The 23,728-nt window shown below is 54.9% G+C and overlaps 1 protein-coding gene across 8 annotated transcripts in view; it reads left to right on the forward strand.

The window, feature by feature from the left end:
* Dagla (diacylglycerol lipase alpha) overlaps positions 1-21,572 on the forward strand; it is a 59,569-nt gene extending 37,997 nt beyond the window's left edge. For 5 of the 8 annotated variants that reach the window (XM_035441977.1, XM_027406721.2, XM_027406717.2 and 2 more), the window contains 15 exons: positions 2,607-2,694; positions 4,560-4,694; positions 5,243-5,320; positions 6,973-7,097; positions 10,181-10,334; positions 10,820-10,903; positions 11,002-11,079; positions 11,490-11,570; positions 12,279-12,421; positions 12,775-12,843; positions 13,141-13,213; positions 14,271-14,470; positions 15,355-15,484; positions 15,970-16,157; positions 18,240-19,197. In XM_035441977.1, coding sequence (XP_035297868.1) covers positions 2,607-2,694; positions 4,560-4,694; positions 5,243-5,320; positions 6,973-7,097; positions 10,181-10,334; positions 10,820-10,903; positions 11,002-11,079; positions 11,490-11,570; positions 12,279-12,421; positions 12,775-12,843; positions 13,141-13,213; positions 14,271-14,470; positions 15,355-15,484; positions 15,970-16,157; positions 18,240-19,197 — 2,584 coding nt within the window. Of the gene's footprint in view, positions 1-2,292; positions 2,506-2,606; positions 2,695-4,559; positions 4,695-5,242; positions 5,321-6,972; positions 7,098-10,180; positions 10,335-10,819; positions 10,904-11,001; positions 11,080-11,489; positions 11,571-12,278; positions 12,422-12,774; positions 12,844-13,140; positions 13,214-14,270; positions 14,471-15,354; positions 15,485-15,969; positions 16,158-18,239 lie in introns of all 8 variants that reach the window. The other 3 variants (XM_027406718.2, XM_035441978.1, XM_035441979.1) reach the window with 2 other exon arrangements.
* The last annotated feature ends 2,156 nt before the right edge of the window (positions 21,573-23,728 follow it).

Here is a 23,728-nt window from a genome sequence, read left to right on the forward strand (position 1 = left end):
AATGGGAAGCTACTGTCAGGGATCAGTCTTTTATGGTAACAGCAGGAGACACAAGCATTGTTTAGAGCATTATGTCTTCCCTATAACGGGTGGAGAAACCAAAGGACCAAGATTGCCTGGTTATGTGGTAAGGCTGAGAACTAGCTCTCAGCCTGACTTCGGAGTCCTTACTTGACAATCAGGTGATGCTCCCTCTAGGTCCCAGAAGTTGTAAGAAGTTAATCACAGAAGGCTTCCGGGAGGAGATTTTACCTGGTGCTTAAAAGAAATGGTATGGCAGAGAAAATGAGAGAGGGTGTCCAGCACGTTCATAGTGACTTCTTTAGTGAAAGCAAGCGAAGTTCCCAGGATGAGTCAGTCACAGTACAGTAGCCCCATAATCAAGCTTCTCCTGTAAGGCCAGCCCCACACTTAGCCCTTTATGATTAATCCAGCTAGTTCTTTTGCTATTCCAGAGCAGCTGTGAGACCCCTTCTACAGATGAAGGATCTGAGTCACTGCCCCAAGCCACAGGAGAGCAGGCTGCCAAGACCCCTGCCCAGTGGGTCTGTCCCCCACCCCCACTAATGCCTCAGACCTTCCACGTCAGCCCATCAACTTGTCACTGCCTCCAGCACCACACCCATGCCTGGTCTGGCCACCTCCCAGCCTAAAATGTCAGGCCTTGGAGCCAGGGCTCAAGAGCCCATTTTTCCCTCCCAGTGCAGCTGGCCACCTCCTCCTGTCCCACTTTGCCGGCTCTGAGCACATGCCGAATCAGACCTGTTTCTGGAGAAAACTCCCTTCCCTTCCTGACTCTGAGCCTTTGGGGCTCCAGGCAGTAGGAGCCTGTAGGGCAGGGCCTGGTGCTTGCTGTCATTTTAATTAGGAAGCTCCCTGTGGTTTCCAGGCCCTGTCAGAGGCCTTAGCTCGAAGGCCCATGACCTGCTGTGGTTTCTACAGGTCTGCGAAGCTGGGAGCACAGCCTGGCTGCAGGCTTTGTCAAGCTGACCCCCTGCCTGAGTGTCCTCCACTGGCTCTAAAACTAACAGTTTTTCTAACAGGGACATTTTTCAAGCTATCAACTCCCAAGGGCAGGGATGTGCACACCCCATCTGCCACATGGCTAAGTTATTTTGGTTTCTGAAAGCTGGGAGTGTGTCTAAGTTTTTGGTTCTTTCTCTTTCCAGTGAAATCTGGTGAGGACTGGGGAGGGTGTTATTCCCGGCTGTTTCCCAGGAGGCTTGGCCTCGGTTTTTGTAGAAGGAATGTCTGCCCCCTTTTCACATAGTGAATCTCCCAACAGAGGGCTGTTGGGGGGTCCATGAACTTTCTGTCCAGACTTGGTATGTGGTCTCCCTGGTGTGGTTGGTAGACTGACTGCACTTGACCAAACCTGTCAGTTTCTCACACATTCCTATTATCATCTGCCCCCTGGCGTTGATGAGAGGTACTTCAGTGGAGTGAGCACTTCTATCTGGCCAGAGGCTGGGGAGGGGATTTCACATCCTGTATTTGAAAGCCCAGTTGGATCAGAAAGCAAAAAGTATGTGATGCCCTAAGAACCCAGCATGGCCAGCTTCACTCTGTCTTTGTCAAGGGGAGTGGGTTATTGGTTTGGGATACAAGGCTGCTTCGTCTTCTAGGGACTGCAGGTCCCCCAGACAGCTGGTCCGTTACATCATCCCTAGCCCCTCCTGCTGCCTTCCTTTTGGTCAGCTGCCTATGTAGTCAGGGTTAAAGGAATGGGGAGCCATTCTTGTCTGCAGAGAGGAGCCAAGAAGCTCATTGAGAGCCAGTCTGTCACTCCTGGTGACCATAAAGTGCCTTGAATGCATCTGAGCGCCACCTTGCTCCCCTCTCCAGACCATCCTGTGGCAGGCTTTTAAGGGGGGCAGCACACTGCTCAAACCCAGTCAGCGTTTGCTGACTTAGTTTAGAGAGTTTGGAGATCTACACGGTTGATGCCAGGACTGTTATCTCTGTGCTTAAGCCACACTGATTTCCTGGGTACCCAGCACAGTAGTGCCTTTGTGGGAAAGTGGCCTGTTGTTCTGCCTCTGCTCCCTGGCTCCTGAGCCCCCAGTCTCCCCACCTGAGCTGAAGAGGGAGAAGAGAATGGGCGGGGCAACTGTGCAGGCAGTGTGTGTGCCCCACCCAGACAGCAGCTGTGAGGAACTGGGAAACACTGAGGCCTCATCCAACTCCCCAGATTTCCTCTAAGTGCTCAACCAGTTTCTGAAGTCCTTTGCTAGGAAGGGCAGAGGACAGCAAGGCCACACTGGCTAACATCTCTACTGCTTTTCATTTAAGCCTTTAGATGCCTGGCTGCAGAGGAGCCCCTACTTTGGATTCCCAGCTCTGAAGCCCCCAGGTCATGCCTATGGGCCAGTCTACTAAAAGTCAGGGACTAACCATCCCACAACAACTCACCAGGCTGGCCAGCAAGAGTCTTCAGGGAATACCCTGGCTAGCTGGCCACCCAGCTGTAACTAGCCTGCTGCCTACCCTCCCTCCCACGCCAAGGTCCGCTGGGGAGCTCTTTGGTGTGTCCTGGGAACAGACCATCCTCTTTTCATAACATCCTCTGGTCCTTGACTTCACATGTCAACTGTCTACCTTCACAGGCACCGGTTAGAGGAGGGTCAGGCCACCAGCTGGTCCCGTCGTCTTAAAGTGTTCCTCTGTTGCACCCGGACAAAGGATTCCCAGTCAGTAAGTACCCCGGGTTGTTTGTGTCACTCAGATCCTCTCCCTGCCACGCAGGTGCCTTTCACTCCTCTGGTAATGTTAGGTGGGTGGGGCCGGTAGGAGGTGGGGCTGTGATTGTGAGCACAGTGACAGCTTGCCCTTTCACTGATAGACTGCCCCACCCTGTAAAGCAGCCATTCACCTGTTTTATTGAGGAAACAGAAAATCGTGACGACTGACTTGATACCCTTAGCGCACAGTTTAGTTTAGGAGCAGAAAAGTAACACATGGCTAGCAGTGTGGATAGAGCTGGAAGGCCTGGGGTGCTGCTGTTGAGTGCTTAGTCTCGGGCTGGTGGCATACAGTCAGCCTTCATCTTTGAAGCTCTGAGGAGCAAGCTCAGCAGAAGGGAGGCACCACCAGCTAAGGGTGATTCTGAGTTGGGGGACACGTCCCCTCAGTGTAGGGTACGGAGGTTCGAGGTCATCCAGCCCCACCCCCCATTTTGTAGATCAGGCAGCTGAGACCCAAAGTGATGGAATGATTTGCTCAGTATCACACAGCTAGTTAGTAGTGGAGCTAGAGAAGTCAGGAGACCACTCCTCCCTGGAGCAGGCAGCAAAGTGCCCGCCTCACATGCCCCCAGGAAGCCTGGAGTGGACCCTCCTAAACAGCACCCCCAGGGACCTTAGAGTGAGTAACCTAGTGGAAGAAAGCCCCAGTGTTCCCTGGCAGGAGGTGAGTACTTCTCGGGGCGTCCAGGGCTGCCTGTGAGATCCCTGGATCGTGGCTGCAGGTGTGTGGTGCAGAGGGCCAAGGGGAGCCCCGGCAGGAGGAAACGAGGCTTGCCTGGGTCTGTGAAGGGCACAGTCTTCTCCTGTGCACACCGCAGAGTCAGGGCCCTTGTGAGAAGCTGGTGTAAAGGTCACATGTGCCCAGAGCATGATCCTGTTAGACACAGACAGCCCAGGGGCAGATCCCATCAGAGCGATTTTCATCAGCCTGTATGTTGTTGCTAAAGAGCTAGACTTAAATGTCAGTCTTTAAAAACAAAACAAAACAAAAAAACCAGTAGTGTTTACATAAATGCCTGTATGTCCAAATCTGGCACCTTGGGCTGGGCAGCTGAGGCCGAATATTGTATTGGGTTCTGTGTGGCCCCTTAGAGGTTTGATCTTGCCACCATTGGCTCACTCAAGGGTGAGACCCAATGAGACAGAGTCAGTTGCCATGAGTTTGTTTCCCCTCCACCCTCTCCTGACAGGTTCAAGGCAGCAAAAGGCAGGGGAGACCCAGGACCTACAACCTGGCAGGGCTTGCCTCTGTCCTTTGCCTCCTACTCAAGGCTCAGGGCCAGCTCGAAGCCAGAGAGGCCACCGACTATAAAATTGTACTTCTTCTCAAGCACATTACAGGCCCACTGAGCTGAACCCCTGAGGAGCAGGGGGAGCTTGAGACCTGGGAGCCGTACAGAGCTCTTAGCTGAACTTCCAGGGCCACAGCTGGTGGGGTAGGGACAGCCAGGTGCTTTGTGTGGCTTCTGTGCTAGAGAAGGGCTGCCTGGACCTTGATTCTAGATATCTAGAGAAAGAGAAGAGGTAAGGGCTCAGGTTGACACTTGTAAGCAAAGGGTGGCATGAACTGTAGGACCTTAGTGGAGAGAAGAGGTCTGGGAGGAGGAGGAAGCGTCAGCAGCTAAGATGTAAAGGCCCTGAACCCAGAACAGGGTCCCCGGGTTCCTGCTGGACACAGCCATTGCCTGAGGGCCAAGCTGACCAGAATTATGGAGGCTCCTGATGAACCTGCCCCGGGGATTCACTCATGCTCTCTCTCTCCTTTCTCCTGCTGCCTTGCCACCGCCTCCTGCCTTCCCGGGCCTTGCTTGACAGGATGCCTACTCAGAAATTGCCTACCTCTTTGCTGAATTTTTCCGTGACCTCGACATCGTGCCCTCCGACATCATTGCTGGCCTGGTGCTGCTTAGACAGCGGCAGCGAGCCAAGCGCAATGCGGTGCTGGATGAGGTGAGCACCCCTAGCTCTCCTGTGGCCCCTGCTGAGGATCCTGTGGCATCCTCTCCCTCATGGGTCCCCAGGCCACTGTTTACTGCACATTGTCCTCTACTACTGTCCTAGCTGAAACCTTCAGCCAGCCATTCCACTAACTCCTGATAGGATGGCTTGTTCTCTGGACCACATGTGGTTGCTTCTGAGACCAGCCTCCAGGGACATCCTGATCACTAGGGTTGGATGATCAATGCCAGCTCAAGTGCTTCTGTCTTCTGTCTGAAGTTTGCCCTGCCCTCCTGTCCTCTCCAGCACACCAGTTCTGGTCTCTATACATCTCCCACAAAATCCCTTTCCCTCTGGGGTGGATCATCTCCTGGAGGTCAAAGGTCTGGGTAGAATGGGAGAAACTAGAAATACAGGGAAGTATGATTTTGGAAAACTGATGAACACTGGAAGAACTGCAAGCCTCATGCTCCTTCAGACCTCTGAAGCAGGCTGAAACTGAACTCCCTTCTCATCTTTGCATATGGACCACTGTCCATCTTACCATGCCTGTTTTCCAGGCAAACAATGACATCTTGGCTTTCCTGTCTGGGATGCCAGTGACCAGAAACACCAAGTACCTCGACCTCAAGAACTCGGTGAGTCAGAAATCTCTTCCTCCCCCCTGTGCTTCTCTAGACCACTTCCCTACAACTACATGGTGTGAGCTGACCCTACCACTCTTGCTCAACTGTCCAAGGAGTCTCTCTCAGATCAGATCCATAAGAGCCCTCACATCGTGATGTTTCTATAAGCAGAACCCTGAATCTCCTAGCCAAGCTCCAAAACGTTTGTTTGACCCTGGCTGCTGCCCTCATGATAGGCAGTGGGGTGTGGCATTGCCGTTATAAAGCCTTTTTAGCAGTAGAAACTTTCCTCAAACACCTTTAGTAGAAAGCTCATGTGTTACAGGGAAAGTGGGTCCCATGGTATAAAGGCCCAGCACAGGCCAACATGGCCTAGGGTGGAACCACAGCTGGTAGCAGGAGCAGTCAGCCTGGCCCAGGGAAAGCAAACTGATTTAGGTTCATCCCTGCTCCATGGCTTCTCTCTGCAATATGGAGCAAGTCCCTCCTCCTTAAAGCCTTAGATGTAAAATGCCCTAGGCGTACCTTGCACCCAGAGCTGGAGTAGGAGGAAGTGACCCATCCTAAATCCAGTCCAGCAAGGTGCTAGATACCCAGTGCCAATCACTGAGTCTGGAGAAGTTTCGGCCCTTGGGGAATCTGTCTTTAGAAAAGCCCCAGGCATCTTGTCTCCCCAATGCAGACATCATTTCACCAGCCACATACATATACAGCCGGTGCCCCTAGCCAGATGCCTGCCACTCACTAGGGCCTTGCCTGGCTGGCTCTTACCCTCTGTCCTGGGGGGAGGTGCTGAGGCTGCCGGTGCCCCGCCCTCCCCGTGCTGTCACCCAGGGTAATTGCCTCTGCAGCTACTGGCTCCTTCCTGAGTTCTGAAGAGCAGGCAGAGGGTGCTGATTGAGGCCTACCTGTTTCACTTCACAAGATGACTAATCACCCTCCTTAACTTTTACAAGGTGACTAATTCCCTCTAAGTGCCACAGTCCTGGTGCCCAGGGGCTGGGGACTGACCGACAGGCTTTCCTGGGACACTGCCATCCTGCTTCTGGACAGCTTATAGCACTGATACCAACCACAGCATCAAGAGCAGTTGTTGGGCAGCAGACTCCTGGGTTTCAAAGCGGCGCCTTTCTCTAACATGATCCCAATCTCAGGGAGACAGCCTCCCCCCGCCTCAGGAACCTGGGACTCCATGAGTCAAACTAGAGAGCCAGAGACATTTGGTGACATGTTTCCATGCCCAGCATGGCTCATCTTACTGCCCACAGCGAGACACCCCCAGCCACAGGTCCCAGGGCTTCGCAGGGTTCAGTTCCCCGGGGCCTGATTGCAGAGGCAGGGAGACTGACTGCCACTCAATCCCACACTCCCTTCCTTCTTGGGCAAACAAGCCAGTCCTCCCGAGTGATTTTTCTGTCCCCAAATCATGAATTCTAAGACTGTAGTGATAGGATAGGTCTCATCTTTATTCTGGCCTGGGTTCGGGGAGATAATTGGGCAAATGTGATCAGTGTTTGAAGGGGCTGCCCCTCCTCCACCCTGGGGCCCAGCAGCTGTCCCCCCCACTGGAGCAGGTAGGCAGGCTCCCACTTCAGGAACAGGTGGTGGCTGAGGTAGCAGGCAGGAGAGGCAGAAGTTACCACCCTCTGCGTCCTGTCCCCCAGCACGAGATGCTGCGCTACAAAGAAGTCTGCTACTACATGCTCTTCGCCCTGGCTGCCTACGGCTGGCCCATGTACCTGATGCGGAAGCCCACCTGTGGCCTCTGCCAGCTGGCTCGGTCCTGCTCGTGAGTACTCTATCTGTCAGTCCCCAGCCACATCAGCACAGGGCGGGGGGAAGGGATACAATGATGTGCTGGTACCCTCTTCCCTAGGGCTTCAAAACTACTATCCTGCCCCCTCCTCCTCTGGCCCCACCAAAGCAGCTTCTCTTCCATATGGTCTCTGGGCCACTCCCTTTCTCCTGCCTCCTTCCTGGACTAGAATCACACAGTTCTGCGTTTGAATGCAGACTTTGGGTTTGTAGCCTCGGGCAAGTCAGTGCACTTCTGGGGGCCTATTTCTGCATCCGTGAGGTGGGATGTTGACGCATCCATTTTTGAGATGCGATACTGCTGCTCCGCCTCCCTTCTCTGGGCCTTCCTCTGCCCCCTACAGCCACTCCCTTCTGAACACATCTCCCTTCTCTTGGCTCTCCCGTGCTCTGCCTTTCTAGAAGAAAGAACTTTCTTGGGAAAGGTCTACTCCATGGAGGTCTCTAGAAACTCACTAAGAAGGCATTTTTGAGAGGCTTTACCAGGCTCTGAGCAGAGAAAGACCTGGACCTAAATATGACCTGTAACTGGCTCCGCCCTCAGCCCCACCCAGGGGCAGGTCTCTGTGCTTCTTCTAAGTGGGCCAGAGAAGGGCTTTGGAAAGACCCTGTCCTTCTGTGGTGTCTCCACCCTCAGTCCATGACAGGCAGAAGCAGGACAGTTCCCTGGGCTCCCGTTCCAGAAAAGCTGACCTGATAGGACAGTACCTCTGTCCTCCATGGCCTGTCCAGGGGGACAGACGACAGCATCCACATCTGCTCTGCAGTGCCTCTACCTTCAGAAAGCTGGTGGCTCTTGGGACCTTGTTCCTCACCACCCCCAGCAGCTGGTCAGAGAGGACCAGATCACTACATGCTCCGCCCATCTCTGCCATATGTACATGGCTGTCATTTCCCCCTGCACTCCTGGGACACAGCTTGGAGAGAGAGATTCTCAAGATGAGCACTGGGCCAGGAGCCCCAAGGCCACCCACCCAGCAGGTGGACCTCCTTCATTTCTCGGGCTCCTGTGACCCTGGTTCTAGCAGGTGCTATCAGCCATTAGGACAGTTCAGAATTGTGGAGCCACAGGCAATGGGGCTCTGAGTTCTCTGGAAACAGTGGGAATATAAGCACCTGTATGAGCCAGTGCTGAAATGGCAGAGGACAGAGTCCTCAGCCTCGGTGAGGCACAATCGGGCCCCCTGTTGGAAGAATTGGCTTAGGGTAAGGTGGCGAGGAAGGACCAAAGCTGGGGGATAACTGGAGAGAGAGATGGCTGGGCACCGCTCTTAGCGTCTGCTGCTGCCTGCTGCTGTCATTTCCACTGACTCTCAGATCCTGCACTGAGGTTGTCTGCCCCAGCAGGTGAGACATCACCACTTTGCCAGGGCCTATTGTGTGTGGAGGGTGGATCTGGACAAGGGGCGTGACACAAGGGGCAGGCTGGGGTCTAGTAGCTTTGGGAAGTGGCAGGCAGTGATGGCTCTGACAGGAAGGAAGTTGAGGCTCAGCTGGACCATGGCTACAGAATCAGGAAGTGACATTACCAGGAAGGATTTGAACCCAAGTTCTGACTCTCCTCTACCTCATTAGAGCCTCCTGCTCAGCTGAGGAAAGAGGGGAGCTTCCTGAAGGCTTGAAGGTAGGAGCTCAGACCCTACCATGTGGGCCAAGCCTGCCACCACTTGGCCTGGTGGTATGGTGGCTTCTCCAGGCTCAGTTCTGGCAAGTGTATCCTGTTTATTGTATCCTGTGTATGGGGCAGCCCCACTTCCAAGCGCAGGCATTTCCGGGTCTCAGCTTGATGCTGAGATTTCTCGATGGGCCCTCTCCCTCTTGGGAAGTCACAGTCCCACAGGCGCTGCTCTGAGAAGACAAACACCTCACACTGAATGTCAATTCAAGACAGCTGCTGGCAGCCCTGTCACATTTGCTCCCAGCTCCTGGCACCCAATCTGTTGGGTTCTGGCTCCCTCTGGTGGCCTGAGAAACAGATGCATTTCTCCCCGACCCGTCCCCCACCCCTATCCCTAGCTAAGTGACCAGTTCAGCCCTGTAAGCTTACTCCTGTAAGCTCAGTAGGCTTGGTGCTAAGGGAAACGTCTGTGACTAGCAAAGAGCAGACCCTTTCCCGTGTAGCTCCTGCCAGGACAGTACACAGATGAGGGACTCAACGGCAGGTCAGAGCACATGGGTGCTTTGGACGGGACTGAGTGCTGGACCAGGCGTCATGTCAGGACTGGCCCTGTTAGAGAGGTAGCTGTGGCTGACCTCGATGTAGGGTCACATTTGGATGGAGACTAAAGGATATAGGTGGATGGGGTGCACAGAATCTGGTGAGGGGGCCAAGGCAGAGGAAGGAAAGGCAAGAGTGGGTATAGCTGAGAGGGGAGTCCGGGAGCCCGGCAGATAAAGCCAGATGGGGCAGAGCCTGGAAAGGACTCAGCCCTTTGTGCTGAAAGGGAGGACGTCCCTATGGGATCCTAAGAGGAAATGTGATAGTGGCTCCATGTGTCTTCAGAGGGTCCTGTGCTACCGAGTTGGTAGTGCAGGGGCAAGGGTGTCCAAGGGAGAGGCGGTCAGTCTCATGGAAAAGGACAGTAGGTGGGTTTGGTTTTAAATGCGAAGATAATGTAGGCTGGTGTGGAGTGGCTGAGGGGACTGGTATGATAGTCAGGAGTAGGCTGACCGTACAGCTAAGGGGGGATGCTGTGTCCAATAAGGTGCCTTTGGGGGTCTGCTGGGGTCCAGAGTGGACTCATGGCAAGCACATGAAGTAGGGAGGTCCAGGCTAGAGCCAGGACCTTGGAAATGGAGGGCAAACTGGAGAGGAAGCTCAATCTGGGAAGAAAGAAGAGGGATGAGGTCTCCAGCCAAGCGGGGAAGGACCCATGAGTCAGGTGCTTGCTGCCTGGAGACCATGTGATGGACTGGTTCAGGCTTTGGGCCCTTAGGGGTCACTGGGGCTTAGCAAGGGTGAGTCAGGAGGCCTGGAGCCACTTCCAGAGAGGAGGGAAGGAGAAAGCTACCCCACTGGTGCTGACCAGCCCTGAGCTGTCTGCCACCCCACCCCAGGTGCTGCCTTTGCCCTGCACGACCCCGATTTGCCCCTGGTGTCACCATCGAGGAAGACAACTGTTGTGGCTGCAATGCAATTGCCATCCGCCGTCACTTCCTGGACGAGAACATGACTGCCGTAGACATTGTCTACACCTCCTGTCACGATGCGGTGAGGGGCCAGGCTGGGGACAGGAAGAGCTGGGGCCCGAGTTTTCTGAAGGCCCCTGGGGACCCAGGCCACCAAAGCAATTCCTCAGGCCAGTGGAGCCAGCTGTAGTTTCCAGCCAGCTGTATGTAGTCCAGAGATGGCCTCAGCCATTTTGGTGACCCAGACCCACACTGACTCAAGCTAGGTGGAGAAATAGATGCCAGTCCCATTCACTGTTAGGGCCTCCAGGTTCACCCTTAAAGAAATGGAAGAAACAGGAGATTCTGGGGAGAGGCAGTGAACTGGTATGATAGTCAGGAGTGAGCATAGGGGCTGCCTGAGACAGAGTGGAGTGGGAGGGCCAGAGACAAAGACTCCTCAGAAACCTCCAGGAACCCTGGATTTGGAAGGTGTTAGGGACTCTGTGGTGATTGGAGTTTCATTGACATTTCCCTAAGTCTGGCCTCATTCTGGGGTCACTTAGGCTCATGAGCTGGTACTCCTAGGTCTATGAAACACCCTTCTATGTAGCTGTGGATCATGACAAGAAGAAAGTGGTTATCAGTATTCGGGGAACCCTGTCCCCCAAGGTAAGCTAGCTACCCATGGCTGCCCCACAGGCCCAAGTACTTGTGGCCCTTGTCTGTCCTCCTCAGCCACCCTTATGTGTCTTTCTTCTTTCTCCAAGGATGCCCTGACCGACCTGACTGGAGATGCTGAGCGCCTCCCTGTGGAGGGACACCGAGGCACCTGGTTGGGCCACAAGGTATCAGCCTCAACACCCTGAGGTCCCCTTACCTTTGCCCACAACCCCAGACAGCACTCAGGTGCCTGCAGTTACAGGGATCTTCTCTCCCAGAGATCAGTCAGAAGGCTGTGGTCTTGTCTGCCTGCCCAGCCTGAGGCCTGGGGGCTCGGGAGCCTGGGGATTCAGGGGCTGTCCTAGAAGTTCCAGGACAGGCAGCTGGGGAGATATTGTACCTGTTTCTGTCAGGCAAACCTCCCTCTGGACTTCCATTTTCTCACTTGGAAAAAGCAATTCAAAATGAAACCAAAGAAGTACCCACAGGCCCCCACAGCCTGTGTTTTGAGGGCTGGACAGGGGCGCTGGCTGAGATCACTAGTTGTCTGGTCCCTGAGGCTGCCCACCAGCCCTGCTCTGTTTCTCTCACCCAGGGCATGGTGCTCTCGGCTGAGTACATCAAGAAGAAACTGGAGCAGGAGATGGTCCTGTCCCAGGCCTTTGGGCGAGACCTGGTGAGGAGTTTTCCCTGCCATCCCAAACACTAGCTCCTGTCCCTCCCTCCCTCATTCCCAACTCCTTCTAGCTGGCTCCACCCTGCCCCACCCTACCTCCCAGGCCCCCTCTTCTCAAAGTGTCCTTTCTCAGGACAGTCCTAACTGCCCTGTTGGTAACTGCAGTTACCAACAGCCTCAGAGTCAGGACCACTTGTAGGAAATTTTGCAGAACCCACTAACAAAAACAGCCACCAAGCAGGGAGAAGGCTGCAACTCAGCTGGGTGGCAGCCTCAGTCAGCCCATCCACTACTCCCTGTATGGGTAGCTCCTCAGGATGCTGCCAGCACCCATTCACTCCCAGGCCTCACAGACTCTAGGCTAGTGGTCAGGGTGGAGGGATGAGGTAATCAAAGGGTTATAACTAATCACCAGAGCAGTCAAAGGGAAAGTGCAATGCCTAGGAGGGAGGTAGCTGTTTCTGGAAAATCAGGGAGGGCTTCCTCAAGGAGGCAATTCTGAGCAAGGCTTTAGAGGATGAGTAGGAGTGCCTTCGAGAAAACAGACTCACTAAGCCTTTGCCCTATGAGGAGCTAGCTTAGCTCTCCCTCAGCCCTAACATCCATCCATGCAGGACAGCATGACCCCGGACTTTGAGAAGAGCCCTCATCCTCTCAGCGTCAGCTGGGAAACTGAGGCAAGGCTCTCAGGCATCTCTTGGTTCCCAGGGCCGTGGAACCAAACACTATGGCCTGATTGTGGTAGGCCACTCCCTGGGCGCTGGCACAGCTGCCATCCTCTCCTTCCTCCTGCGTCCTCAGTACCCGACCCTCAAGTGCTTTGCCTACTCCCCGCCAGGAGGCCTGCTGAGGTAAGAAGCTTGAGGCCTTAGAGCTAACTGGAGCAACTAGGACACTTGAAAGCTAAGGGCTGACTTGAGCTAACTGGGACTGGGAGCCAGTGGCTGGATGGGCAGCTCACCTGGAGATTTGGGAATGACACATAACAGTGCTTGGGTGGTAGGATGAGGACTTTGTAACATGCCAAGTGGATGCCCCTCCCCCCCAAAGATCTGTGGTAAAACACAGGCAGGAAGGGCAGAAATTGAAACCCAGCCTGGCACTATAAGCTCCATGGAAAGTCTCGACCCCAGGTACAGAATGGGGCCGCCCCTGGCAAGGCCCTGCTCTGGGCCTGAGCCCCTTTCCTTAACTTCTCCTACAGTGAGGATGCAATGGAGTATTCCAAAGAGTTTGTTACTGCTGTGGTTCTGGGCAAAGACCTTGTTCCCAGGTAAGTCCCTGTCTCTTGCTGTGGGCCTCACCCCACTCCCCATCACTCACATCTCATTCAGCTCCCCTCACCCTTCCCTAAGGACTCTAGTGTCCCTTCCCACTCTTGGTGGCCTTGTGGTGGGATGGACAGAGACAGTGTAGGTACCATACCTTCCTGAGTGGCCTCTCTGACCTGGCTTGCCTCCACATCATGACCCAGATGGACTTGTCTTCTTATTCCTGGGGGCCAGGTGCCCCCACTGCCCCCTCTCCAGCCCTTGATTGGGTCAGGCTGATGGCTCATCCCTTTCCACAGGATTGGCCTTTCTCAGCTGGAAGGTTTCCGCCGGCAGCTTCTGGATGTCCTGCAGCGAAGCACCAAGCCCAAAGTGAGCCCCCACCTGGCTATCCCTCCTGTTGTTCCCCACTGATCCCCAGGACAAAGCACAAGAGGTCACAGCTGTGTTATGGACACTCAGCATCCAAGCTCAGCCCATCCAGTCCTTGTCATTGTGAGGAAACTGAGGTCCAGTGTGGAAGGGACTTTGCTCACACAGTAAAGCTGTCATGGTGTCAGAACTGGAACTAAGGGGCTCCTCCTGCACAGAGCTGCCCTACATGAGAAAGGCGATCCCTGAGGGCAGGCTCAAGGAAGGCTGCTGTCCCATATGGAGGGTTTATGCCCAGCTTCCACTATTCTGTGGAGCTAGGAGAGAGCCAGCTTATTCTAACACATACCAGGTCATGGAAGATCCTGGAGGCCCTTTCTATGCAAAGAGACCTTCACTCCCAGGTGGTGGGGTGGGGCATGCTGTTGTGGCCAGACATCCTAGGCCAAAAATAGGAGGTCCTCTTTGATCAGAGGGTGCTCTGTGAGATAGCTGCCCCCTCCCAGGTGGGCCCTCACCCTCTTTCTGCTGCCTATCTGCAGCCTTCCTAGCCTTGGTGCCTATGACCCTCTGGCAGTCAGGACCCTGGGTCAGGTGTCAGGCAATGGGTCAGCATAGCTTTATGAAACTGTCTCCCTGAAGGAAACAGCGTCTGCTCCTCACAGAGCCAGGCCCAGGCATTCATCAGATCCGGGACCTGTCACACTGAGGCCTGTCCCACCTCTGCCTTGCACAGTGACCCAGAACAGATCCCTCCCCTCACCAAGTGTGTCTCCTACTCGCTAGATGAGGTCTTGGCTAGTCTTCCAGGCCCTTGCCAGCCCTGAAATGCAACAATTCTGTGTCATCTGTCCTTGGCATCTTATTGGCCACCTGGTCACCGTACACCTCAGCCGCTGCCTCTTCAGGCAGGCACAGACCTTTAATGCTCTGGCCACTGCCTCCATCACCAGTTCTCTCTTCTCATCTGTTGAGCCCCTCCTTTGTAAGCACCCCTGATCCTACCCACCTAGCCAGAGCTACTCAGCTCTATACCCCTCTCTCTGGCCCTATGTAGTGGCGGATCATTGTGGGGGCCACCAAGTGTATTCCCAAGTCGGAGCTGCCTGAGGACCAGGTGGAGGTGACCACCCTGGCCAGCACACGGCTCTGGACGCACCCCAGTGATTTGACCATCGCCCTTTCGGCTAGCACCCCACTCTACCCACCTGGCCGAATCATCCACGTGGTCCATAACCATCCTGCAGAACAGTGCTGGTAGGTGCTGATGGAGAGCTGGGCCGCGCCTGTAGGTGTGGGTCCAGGACAGGGGATGCTGAGGGCTGGGCCAGCCTCTGATCAGTTAACCACTCACAACTGGGGCAGAAATGGAAACAACAGTCCAGAACCCCTATAGCAGGGTTCCCCCAGCTGCTAGCCATGGAAAGGGAACCTAGCCCATGTTTGTCCCCAACAGGACTTTATGATTCTGTGTTTCTATGAAGGAGCCTAATCCTTGGAAGCAGTGTCCTCCCCTCACAGGGCCAGGGTCAGGCCCAGGCATTCATCAGATCCAGAAGCAGGTGCCAGGGACCTGACCCTGGTGGCTGTCCAGCTGAGTCAACCTGAGGCCTGTCCCACCTCTGACTTGCACCCCACTGTCAGCCCTTCACTGGTGTGCCCCCAAGGCAGCTCTTCCTATTCTTGATTCATTTAGGAATAGATGACCTATAGCAGCCACCTGGCTCTGGGCCAGCTCATACCTCAGTGCCCCTGCGTTAATTGACAGATACATGTGGGCAAGAATGTGGCCAAGGCAAGCACAAGAACAGGGTGCTAGTAGGTAGACTCTCAGAACCTTGGGCCCTGGACCCTCTTTCTTAACACAGTCTGCCCCTCTTGACAGAAAGCTGGGGAGCTGAGCCCTGTCCAGGGGTAGCAGATGTAGCCTAAACAGAAAGCAGATGGGAAGCCTTGCAAGGACTGCAACTGAGGCTCCAGACCAGCCTTTCACAGGCTACAGGCAAAGCAGCCAGGCCTGGGAGGGAACACTGACCTGCTGCCTAGGGTAGACAGGGGCATCCAAATCCAGCCTAGATCCCTAATCAAGTGCACAGAGCAGAGCCCCAGACCCCTTTCTTCCCTACCTGTGTCCCTCTCAGCTGCTGTGAGCAGGAGGAGCCCACATACTTCGCCATCTGGGGCGACAACAAAGCCTTTAACGAGGTGATCATCTCACCAGCCATGCTCCATGAGCATCTGCCGTATGTGGTCATGGAGGGGCTCAACAAGGTGAGTGCAGGCGGGGCTCATGGGTGCCCTACAGATTGAGTCCCTGTATTCCTCCTGAAGCTCGGCAGCCCAGCCACAGTCCCCAGCTGGGCCCTGGTAGTCAGAAAGACCTGCAATCTTTCCACTCCATACTCCTGGCTATTTCCACACATCACATTGCTGCATGGTAGGGAAGAGGGAATTTAGAAGATTCCTAGGGCCCTATTCCTTGGAAAAGTCGAACTGAGAGCCCTGGAGGCCAGTTGGCCATTACCAGATATGTAGCCAAGTGGCAACAGAACCTTCCTTCATGGGCCACCAAGGGACTAGAAAGAAGAGTACTCCAACGTGGCTACTTGAGGGACAAGCATCCCATGGCAAGTCCCAGGCCTTCCACAAAGAAAGGGGACCCACTGAGCCATCAGGCTATTTGCTCTGGAAAGCCACAGGGCTGGGCTGGCCACCCCTCTACCACAAGCCCCACCCCACCCCCATCCTGTCCTCAGGTGCTGGAGAATTACAACAAGGGAAAGACAGCACTGCTTTCTGCTGCAAAGGTCATGGTGAGCCCCACTGAGGTAGATCTCACTCCTGAGCTCATCTTCCAGCAGCAGCCGCTGCCCACGGGACCACCTCTGCCCACCGGCCTGGCCCTGGAGCTGCCTGCCACAGACCATCGCAACAGCAGCGTCAGGTGAGTCTGGCATCCCCACTCCACCCCAAGGGAGTGTGATTACAGAGCGCATAGTTGTGCTCCTGTACATCCACGCATTCTGTGTGCCTGTTGGGCCCATGCATATCCCCGGAGCTGTGTCCATATGCTCAGCGTGGGAGTTAAACTCTGCTCAGGTTCTTGCTCACCCTGCTTTGGCTGTCTCTCACCTTGTCATCAGTGTCTGGGGCCAGGGAGGGGGGTATTTCCAGGGAGTCTGGGAGGTTTCAAGGCACACACAAACCTACATACACCAGACCTAAACACTGATTTGCCCATTCCCCCTTAGATCCAAACTGATACGCTTCTGTGTACTTACACAGCTGTGCATATTTCTTGGGGCTTATGACAAGGTGTTTTCACAAGTACACAGAATGCCCCACACAGGTCACACGCACACCAAGGCAGGCAGAGCGTACATGGCTGTGGGCACACTTGGATAGGGAGACATGTAAACGTAATGGCTGTCCCGTGCCAGAGCCACAGCAAACAGCTACAAGTGGTCCAGCTGCACGTAGGCACCAAGGCATGCACATGGAGTCACGGATGTGCACACGCTTCATGGTGGGCTCTGGAGCACTGCCTCTTCCAGAGGAAGGTTGTCCTGCCTTTCTGAGACCCTGACTCCCAGACCCTGCTTTCTTCCTTATAAAGCTGGCTACTGCGAAGTAGGATGTCACTGAGTCTTGGTCTTTGCTAAGGAACCCCCCCCCACACGCCCTGAAACACCCTTCCCTGTGTGTTTCCTGTGGTGGCGACATGTCTCCATGAAGAACCCAGTGTCTGTCCTTGGCCAGTGTACCTGAGGCAATCACCCATTTCCCAACTCCTCCTCCCTTCCCAACAGCAAAGTGGCTGCAGAGTTTGCTGCGCCTGTCCAGCATAGGGCTGTATCCTGGAGAAACCCGGGATGAGGAAGGGATAGAAGAGGCACTGGGAAGTGCTGGCCTGAAAGTTGGGGGCTAGAATCCCTCTTCCCTCCCTCCCTGATCTCTTTCCTTCCCTGTCTCTCCGTCTTTCCCTCTATGTCTCCCATTTACTGTGTCCTCATGAGTGAGCCAGAGCAGCCAATCTCTTGATGCCGTAATAGGCTAGTACCATAATGAGTATGAATGCATAGGACTCAGACTCCTCTGGGAATCTTAGTGCTCTTGGTGGGGTCTTAGGCCCTTTGGGGACCTAAGTTAGTCCTGTCCACCTAGTTAGTGTCAGCCTTTTGTTTTCTATCTTAGCTTCTTATGAGTTGGGTTTATTCTCTTTTAGATTTATTTTTATTATTTTCTATGAGTATGCATCTATGACAGCATCTGTACACATATGTGTAGGTGCTCTTGGCGGCCAGAAGAGGGCATTGAGTCCCCTGGAACTAGAGTTACTTGGGGTTGTGAGCCACCTAATATGGGATGGGTAGTAGGATCTGAACCTATGTCCCCATGACTGGGCCATATCTCCAGCCCGATGAGTTGGCTTTTATTTTTTATTTTTAATTAATTGTTTATATGTATGGGCGTTTTTCCTGCAGGTATGCCTGTGTACCATATGCATGCCTAGTGCCCTTGGAGGTCAGAAGAGGGTGTTGAATCTCCTGGAACTGGAGTTACAGGTGGCTATGAGCTACCATGTGGGTGCTGGGAAACGAACCCAAGTCCTATAGAAGAACAGCCAGTCCTTTTTTTTTTTTTAGATTTGTTTATTTATTTATTATGTATATAGTATTCTGCCTGCATACATGCCTGCAGGCCAGAAGAGGGCACCGTATCTCATTATAGATGGTTGTGAGCCACCATGTGGTTGCTGGAAATTGAACTCAGGACCTCTGGAAGAACAGCCAGTGCTTTTAATTTCTGAGTCATCTCTCCAGCCCCAGCCAGTGCTTTTTTTACAGCACTGAGCCATCTCTTCAGATTCTATGAGTTGGTTTTCAAAAGTCAGGATTCTCTGCCCCAAACTATTCAACAAGGACTGAACTAATTCTGTCCTTGTCCCCGCTTCCTTCTAGCCTGGGAAGTAGGGGTCAGTCTCCTCTGTCCTTCTGAGTCTTATCCTTATGCTCTTCCTCTGCAGGAGCAAGTCCCAGTCTGAAATGAGCCTGGAGGGCTTCTCAGAGGGGCGGCTGCTGTCCCCAGTGGCTGCTGCATCAGCAGCCCGCCAAGACCCTGTCGAGCTGTTGCTGCTGTCCACCCAGGAGCGGCTGGCAGCAGAGCTGCAGTCCCGGAGGGCACCACTGGCCACCATGGAGAGCCTCTCAGACACTGAATCACTGTACAGCTTCGACTCACGCCGCTCCTCAGGCTTCCGCAGCATCCGAGGCTCGCCTAGCCTCCACGCAGTACTGGAGCGTGACGAGGGCCACCTCTTTTACATCGACCCGGCCATTCCAGAGGAGAACCCATCCCTCAGCTCACGCACAGAGCTTCTGGCAGCCGACAGCCTGTCCAAGCACTCGCAGGATACCCAACCCCTGGAGGCAGCTTTGGGCAGCGGAGGTGTCACTCCTGAGCGACCACCAAGTGCCACCAATGAGGAAGAGGAAGCAGCGGGTGGCGAGGGTGGTGGGGTGGCCCCCCGAGGAGAGCTGGCACTGCACAATGGGCGCCTGGGGGATTCGCCCAGCCCTCAGGTGCTAGAATTTGCCGAGTTCATTGACAGCCTCTTCAACCTGGACAGCAAGAGCAGCTCCTTCCAGGACCTCTACTGCATGGTGGTGCCCGAGAGCCCCACTAGTGACTATGCTGAGGGCCCCAAGTCCCCCAGCCAACAGGAAATCTTGCTTCGGGCCCAATTTGAGCCCAATCTGGTACCCAAGCCCCCACGGATCTTTGCAGGATCTGCTGACCCCTCCTCTGGCATCTCACTCTCACCCTCTTTCCCACTCAGCTCCTCAGGGGAGCTCATGGACCTGACACCCACAGGCCTCAGCAGCCAGGAGTGTCTGGCCACAGACAAGATCCGGACTTCCACCCCCACAGGCCACGGGGCCAGTCCTACCAAGCAAGATGACTTGGTCATCTCAGCACGCTAGCACCTGGCAGTGGCTGCCAGCACCTCCCCTATCAGAACTCAAGGCCTTGTGGGTACCTAATGGCCACTTGGGGCCCAGTAGCTTTGAGGAGAGGCTCCCAGGGGCCAAGTGGCCTCAGGCCCTGGAGCACTGCTGCTGAGCAGGGGGTCCGCATCCCTACCTCAGCCTAGGACCCTCAGAACCAAGATGTCTGGGAAAAGCAGGGGTGGGTTTGGTACAGGGAGGAGACTTCAGGTTGGATGGCCAGTCCTCAGCCCTCAGCCTGACTCCTCTGTGTGGGCAGCCTGGTATCTCTGTTCTGGGAATGGCACTAGGCAAGCTAGCTTCCTGTCACTGCCCTCCAGCTACTCTCCCAGAGCCGAGGCAGAAAGCAGCCCCCTCTCCACATACTCTCCTATGTCGTTCAAGTTGGCACCTGCCCTGGCCACTATCCCCCAGATCTGGTGCCTGCTGGCCAGCCCCCTGGGGTGATCCCCGCCAAGGTGGCCCGCAGTGCTGTGTATGTTTACAGAAATCTGCTGGGCTTGGCTCAGGTTGTATCCTGGGCTTGCAAGCCCCCACCCCCAATCATGTGTTAAGTTGTCCCCTGTGAGTGGGACCTGAGGACCAGAGGGGACTGGAGGAAAGTAGGGTCAGGGCCACCCTTTCTCTGCCTGGTGCCCCTTATCTTCATGGATTCTGGCTGCTGGGCCTGCCTGCCTACCTGCCACTCACTCCCTGGCTTCCTGGCTCACCTTCTGCCCCCCAGGACTCTGGCCATTCAAAGGGTGGTGGGCACTCCTGTGACATCACCCCTGGCTGCAGAGTCAGGGCCCTGGGAAGAAAAAAAAGGCATCCAAAGCCCCGTATCTTGGGCATCCTGCCTGCCTGACCCCTTTATGTTACCCCACCATGCCTAGGCAGCTCTGGGCCCTGGGGTCTGAAACCAAACATGCCTCTGCCCACTTGCTCTCCTGGCTACTTAGCTCCTTTCTGGGTCTGGGCTCCACCTCCCACTGTGTCCTGCCCATAAGAAGAGGAGCCAAGAGCAGGGTATCATGAGTCCTGGCTGGAAACCCCTGTCTACTGCCAAGGGGAGGGGCCAGGGACTCAGGCTGTCCCAGGTTAGCCTGAGGCCTTCATAGGTTTTCCTGTGGTTTGGAGAAGCAGTCCAGGAAGTAGGAACCTAGCCTTTCCCCAAGCTGGGGTGGGGAGGTTGTGCATGCTAGTGTCGGGTGTGTGCGTGCATGCGCGTGAATGTGCACCACTCCTAAGGAAAGGGGCTGCAGAGGGCTGCCCGCCTTCCCTGCCTTGCCTGCCTCCTGATGCTCCTAACCTGCCAAGAATCTAGCCTGTGAAGCAAAGCCTTGGGACAAGCCAGTTACTTGGGTGTGCAGGCAAGCCACTGCCCACTTGTGCCCTTGTCTCCTGGGAAGCAAGGTCCCTACCACTCCAGCCCCACTCACAGCCTCTCTAGGCTCCCCTGACCACCTCGTGATCACTGGTATCTGGGCCTGAGCCCCAATTCTAATCCCCACAGCTGGGTGGCCAAGGATGGCTATCCACCCTAACAGATAGAGGACAGAGACCTGGGAGCTGGGCCTCCCTTTACTCTGAGACTCCCCACCTCACCAGACTTTTTGCTCCCTGCCCCCTGCCAAGGCAGTGCCTCCACCTAGCACAGAAGTAAGATAAAAATCAGTGGTTCTTAGAATTCACGTGTTAGACAAAAATCTTAAATCAGAGAAACAATGCAACAAGCACCCCAGCCAGCAGCAGAGTTGTGGATCTGGCCTTTTAACTCTTCCTCTGCCAGGGTAGGTGTGGGGGGCTCCTCTAGGGTGTGCCCCTATGCCCAGGACTGAGCCATCAGGGACATACCCCCCGCCCCCAAGGCTGCAGCCATACTGTGTTACAGGCTTGGGGCTGGGGCAGGCTTGGACTCAGCCCTAGACACCCAGGGCCAGCCCACCCCTCCCCTGTCCCCTCCCTGCCTGACCCCAGAAAGGTGGGCCTGCTGCACATTCCCATCACCCCATGCCACATCTGGGGGGGGGTCTGAGCCACCCCCTTCATCCCAGTTCGGATTGACCCCCACCCACACTGTCCCCCGGACCTGCAGCACAAGCTCTCCCAGCCAGGCGCTGGCCTGTCCTCCCAGGGATCTGGGGGACGTCCATATGCAAACAGTAGCAAGCAGCCAGGCCCCCATAAACCCTCTGCACCCCACGTGCCATTCTCCCATGACTTTTTTGTACTTAATGTATGAAAGATCCACACTAATATTGCTGTAAAAAGGAGAGACAAATCAATATAGCTTATTCTATAAATATATCTGTATATAAAGTTTTCTGTATATTGTATAGAGCTGTGTATAAACTGGACGTAGAAGCACACCTCTGCCTTGTGTGGTCATCTTTTCATGGGGGGGGGCAACGGGGCCAGCATGGGCAGGAGAAGGGGATGAGGGCCTCTGAGACCATTCCCCAGATGAGCCAGAAAGCATGAGGGGAAAACTTGAGGAGCCATGGGATCAAGCCTTTTGTCCCCCCCCCCCAAAGAGAGAAGGCAGGTAGGGCTGCCTAAGAACAGCCCAGTGGGATAGAACTGTGTGACTCAAAGTTGGTACAGTTCCCCGTGGTTTTGTTCAAATGTAAGTGCTAAGCCAGCAAGAATCATGGGGTAGGTGAGAAGTGACTCCCACGAAACTGTCCTTTGACTTCCACAGGCATGCACTGTGACATATGTACACCCGCCCACCCCAAAATAAATGCATAAACATAATGCAAGTTTAAAATAAAACAGATGTGGTTCACCGGGTTAGGGAGAACCCTATAGTTTTCACTGGCCTCCTGCCGTGTCAGTGCCCAGACCCAGGACAGCTCTGAGTCCCACCAAGCAGGCAGAAGTCCTCTTGAATCCCAAGTGCATGAGAGCAGCCGCTTGTTGAGTCCTATGTAAGATATACTGGGGAAGGGTTTGGGTCTCCCACGTAGTACCCTTGAAGCATGCCGTTATTCCGTCCCAGAGGGCACTGAGACTCAAGAGTAGGTAACCTGCCCAGATGTAGAACCAGCAACTGGAATACCAGGCCCACCCACCCTCTGCCTCCCACCCCATGCTGTGAGCTCTGGCAGGAATGGGAAACCTAGAGAGGTAGCATTGACGTGTTGAAGCCACTAGAAACTTCACTGAGGGACCCTCTGGAGGACCCAGCCCAGCCTCGATCCAGGCAGTGCCGAGCATCCTGCCAGCCTCAGGCCCTGAAACTTCTACACAGCAGGGGGCGCTGTTTCTCCAACTAGACTAACTGGCCTGCAGAGCCTGGTGTAGACACCCTGGCCCAGCCAAGTCTTGACTCCACCTCCTTCCCACTCAGACTGCCCCCACAAGTCCAGTAAGACCCCACTTGATGGGGAGCTAGTGCTAGTGGCCTTGAAGGCTGCCTTCCCCTGACAACCCCTGAACAGCAGAGGAAACCTGCTGTGGGTCACACAAGAGGTACAGACAGACGTAGGACCTGCAGAGGTTTGTCCTAGCCTAGGACCCTCACCTTGTAGAGGTTTCCCTCTCACTAGTCTGCAAATGGTCCTGGCTCTAATGGAGCAAAAGCACAGCAGATGGCCAGAGAGGTACTGTGGCTTGCTCAGGGTCATATAGCAGATGGCAACCATCTCCACAGACGACAAAGTCTGATACAAAAGTCCTCCCAGGCTACTTTACCAGGCCCAGCTCCTTAACCATGTGGTGGACCCATCTGTGCTTGAACCCCAACTTCATCATGGTGTCTAAGTCTCCTACTTCATCCCAGCCCAGACATGAGAGGCCCCGGTGTGGCTGCTCTTTTGCTCTGTGGCCCTAGTGGAATAAGGAGGTGGCAGAGCCAGCTCCCGTGAGATTAAAAGGGGCGTGCACCCTGACTGGACTAACCTCAGGACTACCCTGGATTTGAAAGATATTGTTTTTATAGTATGGTGAATCTACCCATCCTCAGCCCTTGACGACCTGACAAGCTCAGTCCTGAAGTCACCAGCCCGCCCTGAGACAGTAGACATTTAGGCTTGGGATGTATGTGTGGAGTACGCAGGAAAGATCTTTGGGTAGTTGGAGTCTCAAAGGGATGTTATTTCTCTAGTGGTCCCAGGCAACTCAGGAAATAAATCCATCTTTCAAAGTTGCATGGCATGACTGGGTGTTCACTTGGTCTGCAGGCAGGCCTGACCCTGGTTGGAGGAGGGGCTGGAGTGCAGAAAAACAATTGTCTTAGGGGAGTCTGCAGAGGGGACAAACCTCTGGGTGCATGAGCTGGAAAAGAATGGGCCGCTCAGTGTGGCCCCCTCCCCCCTCGGTGGGGGCCACGGCTGGGAAGGGGGAGCCGTGGTCAGTGCCCACAGCTGGGCCTCCAGCAAAATCCCACTCTATATACCTAAGAGAGGCCGCTCTGAGAACCGCCCCCAGAGGGACAAAACCTCATTGTGAAGCACCCGCCAGCCTGGGCACCCCCTCCCCCACGCCCTCCTCGGAGGGCCACCACAAGCCTGCTGACTGGGCC

Source organism: Cricetulus griseus, chromosome 3 (assembly GCF_003668045.3).
Source record: "Cricetulus griseus strain 17A/GY chromosome 3, alternate assembly CriGri-PICRH-1.0, whole genome shotgun sequence".
Classification (NCBI taxonomy): domain Eukaryota; kingdom Metazoa; phylum Chordata; class Mammalia; order Rodentia; family Cricetidae; genus Cricetulus; species Cricetulus griseus.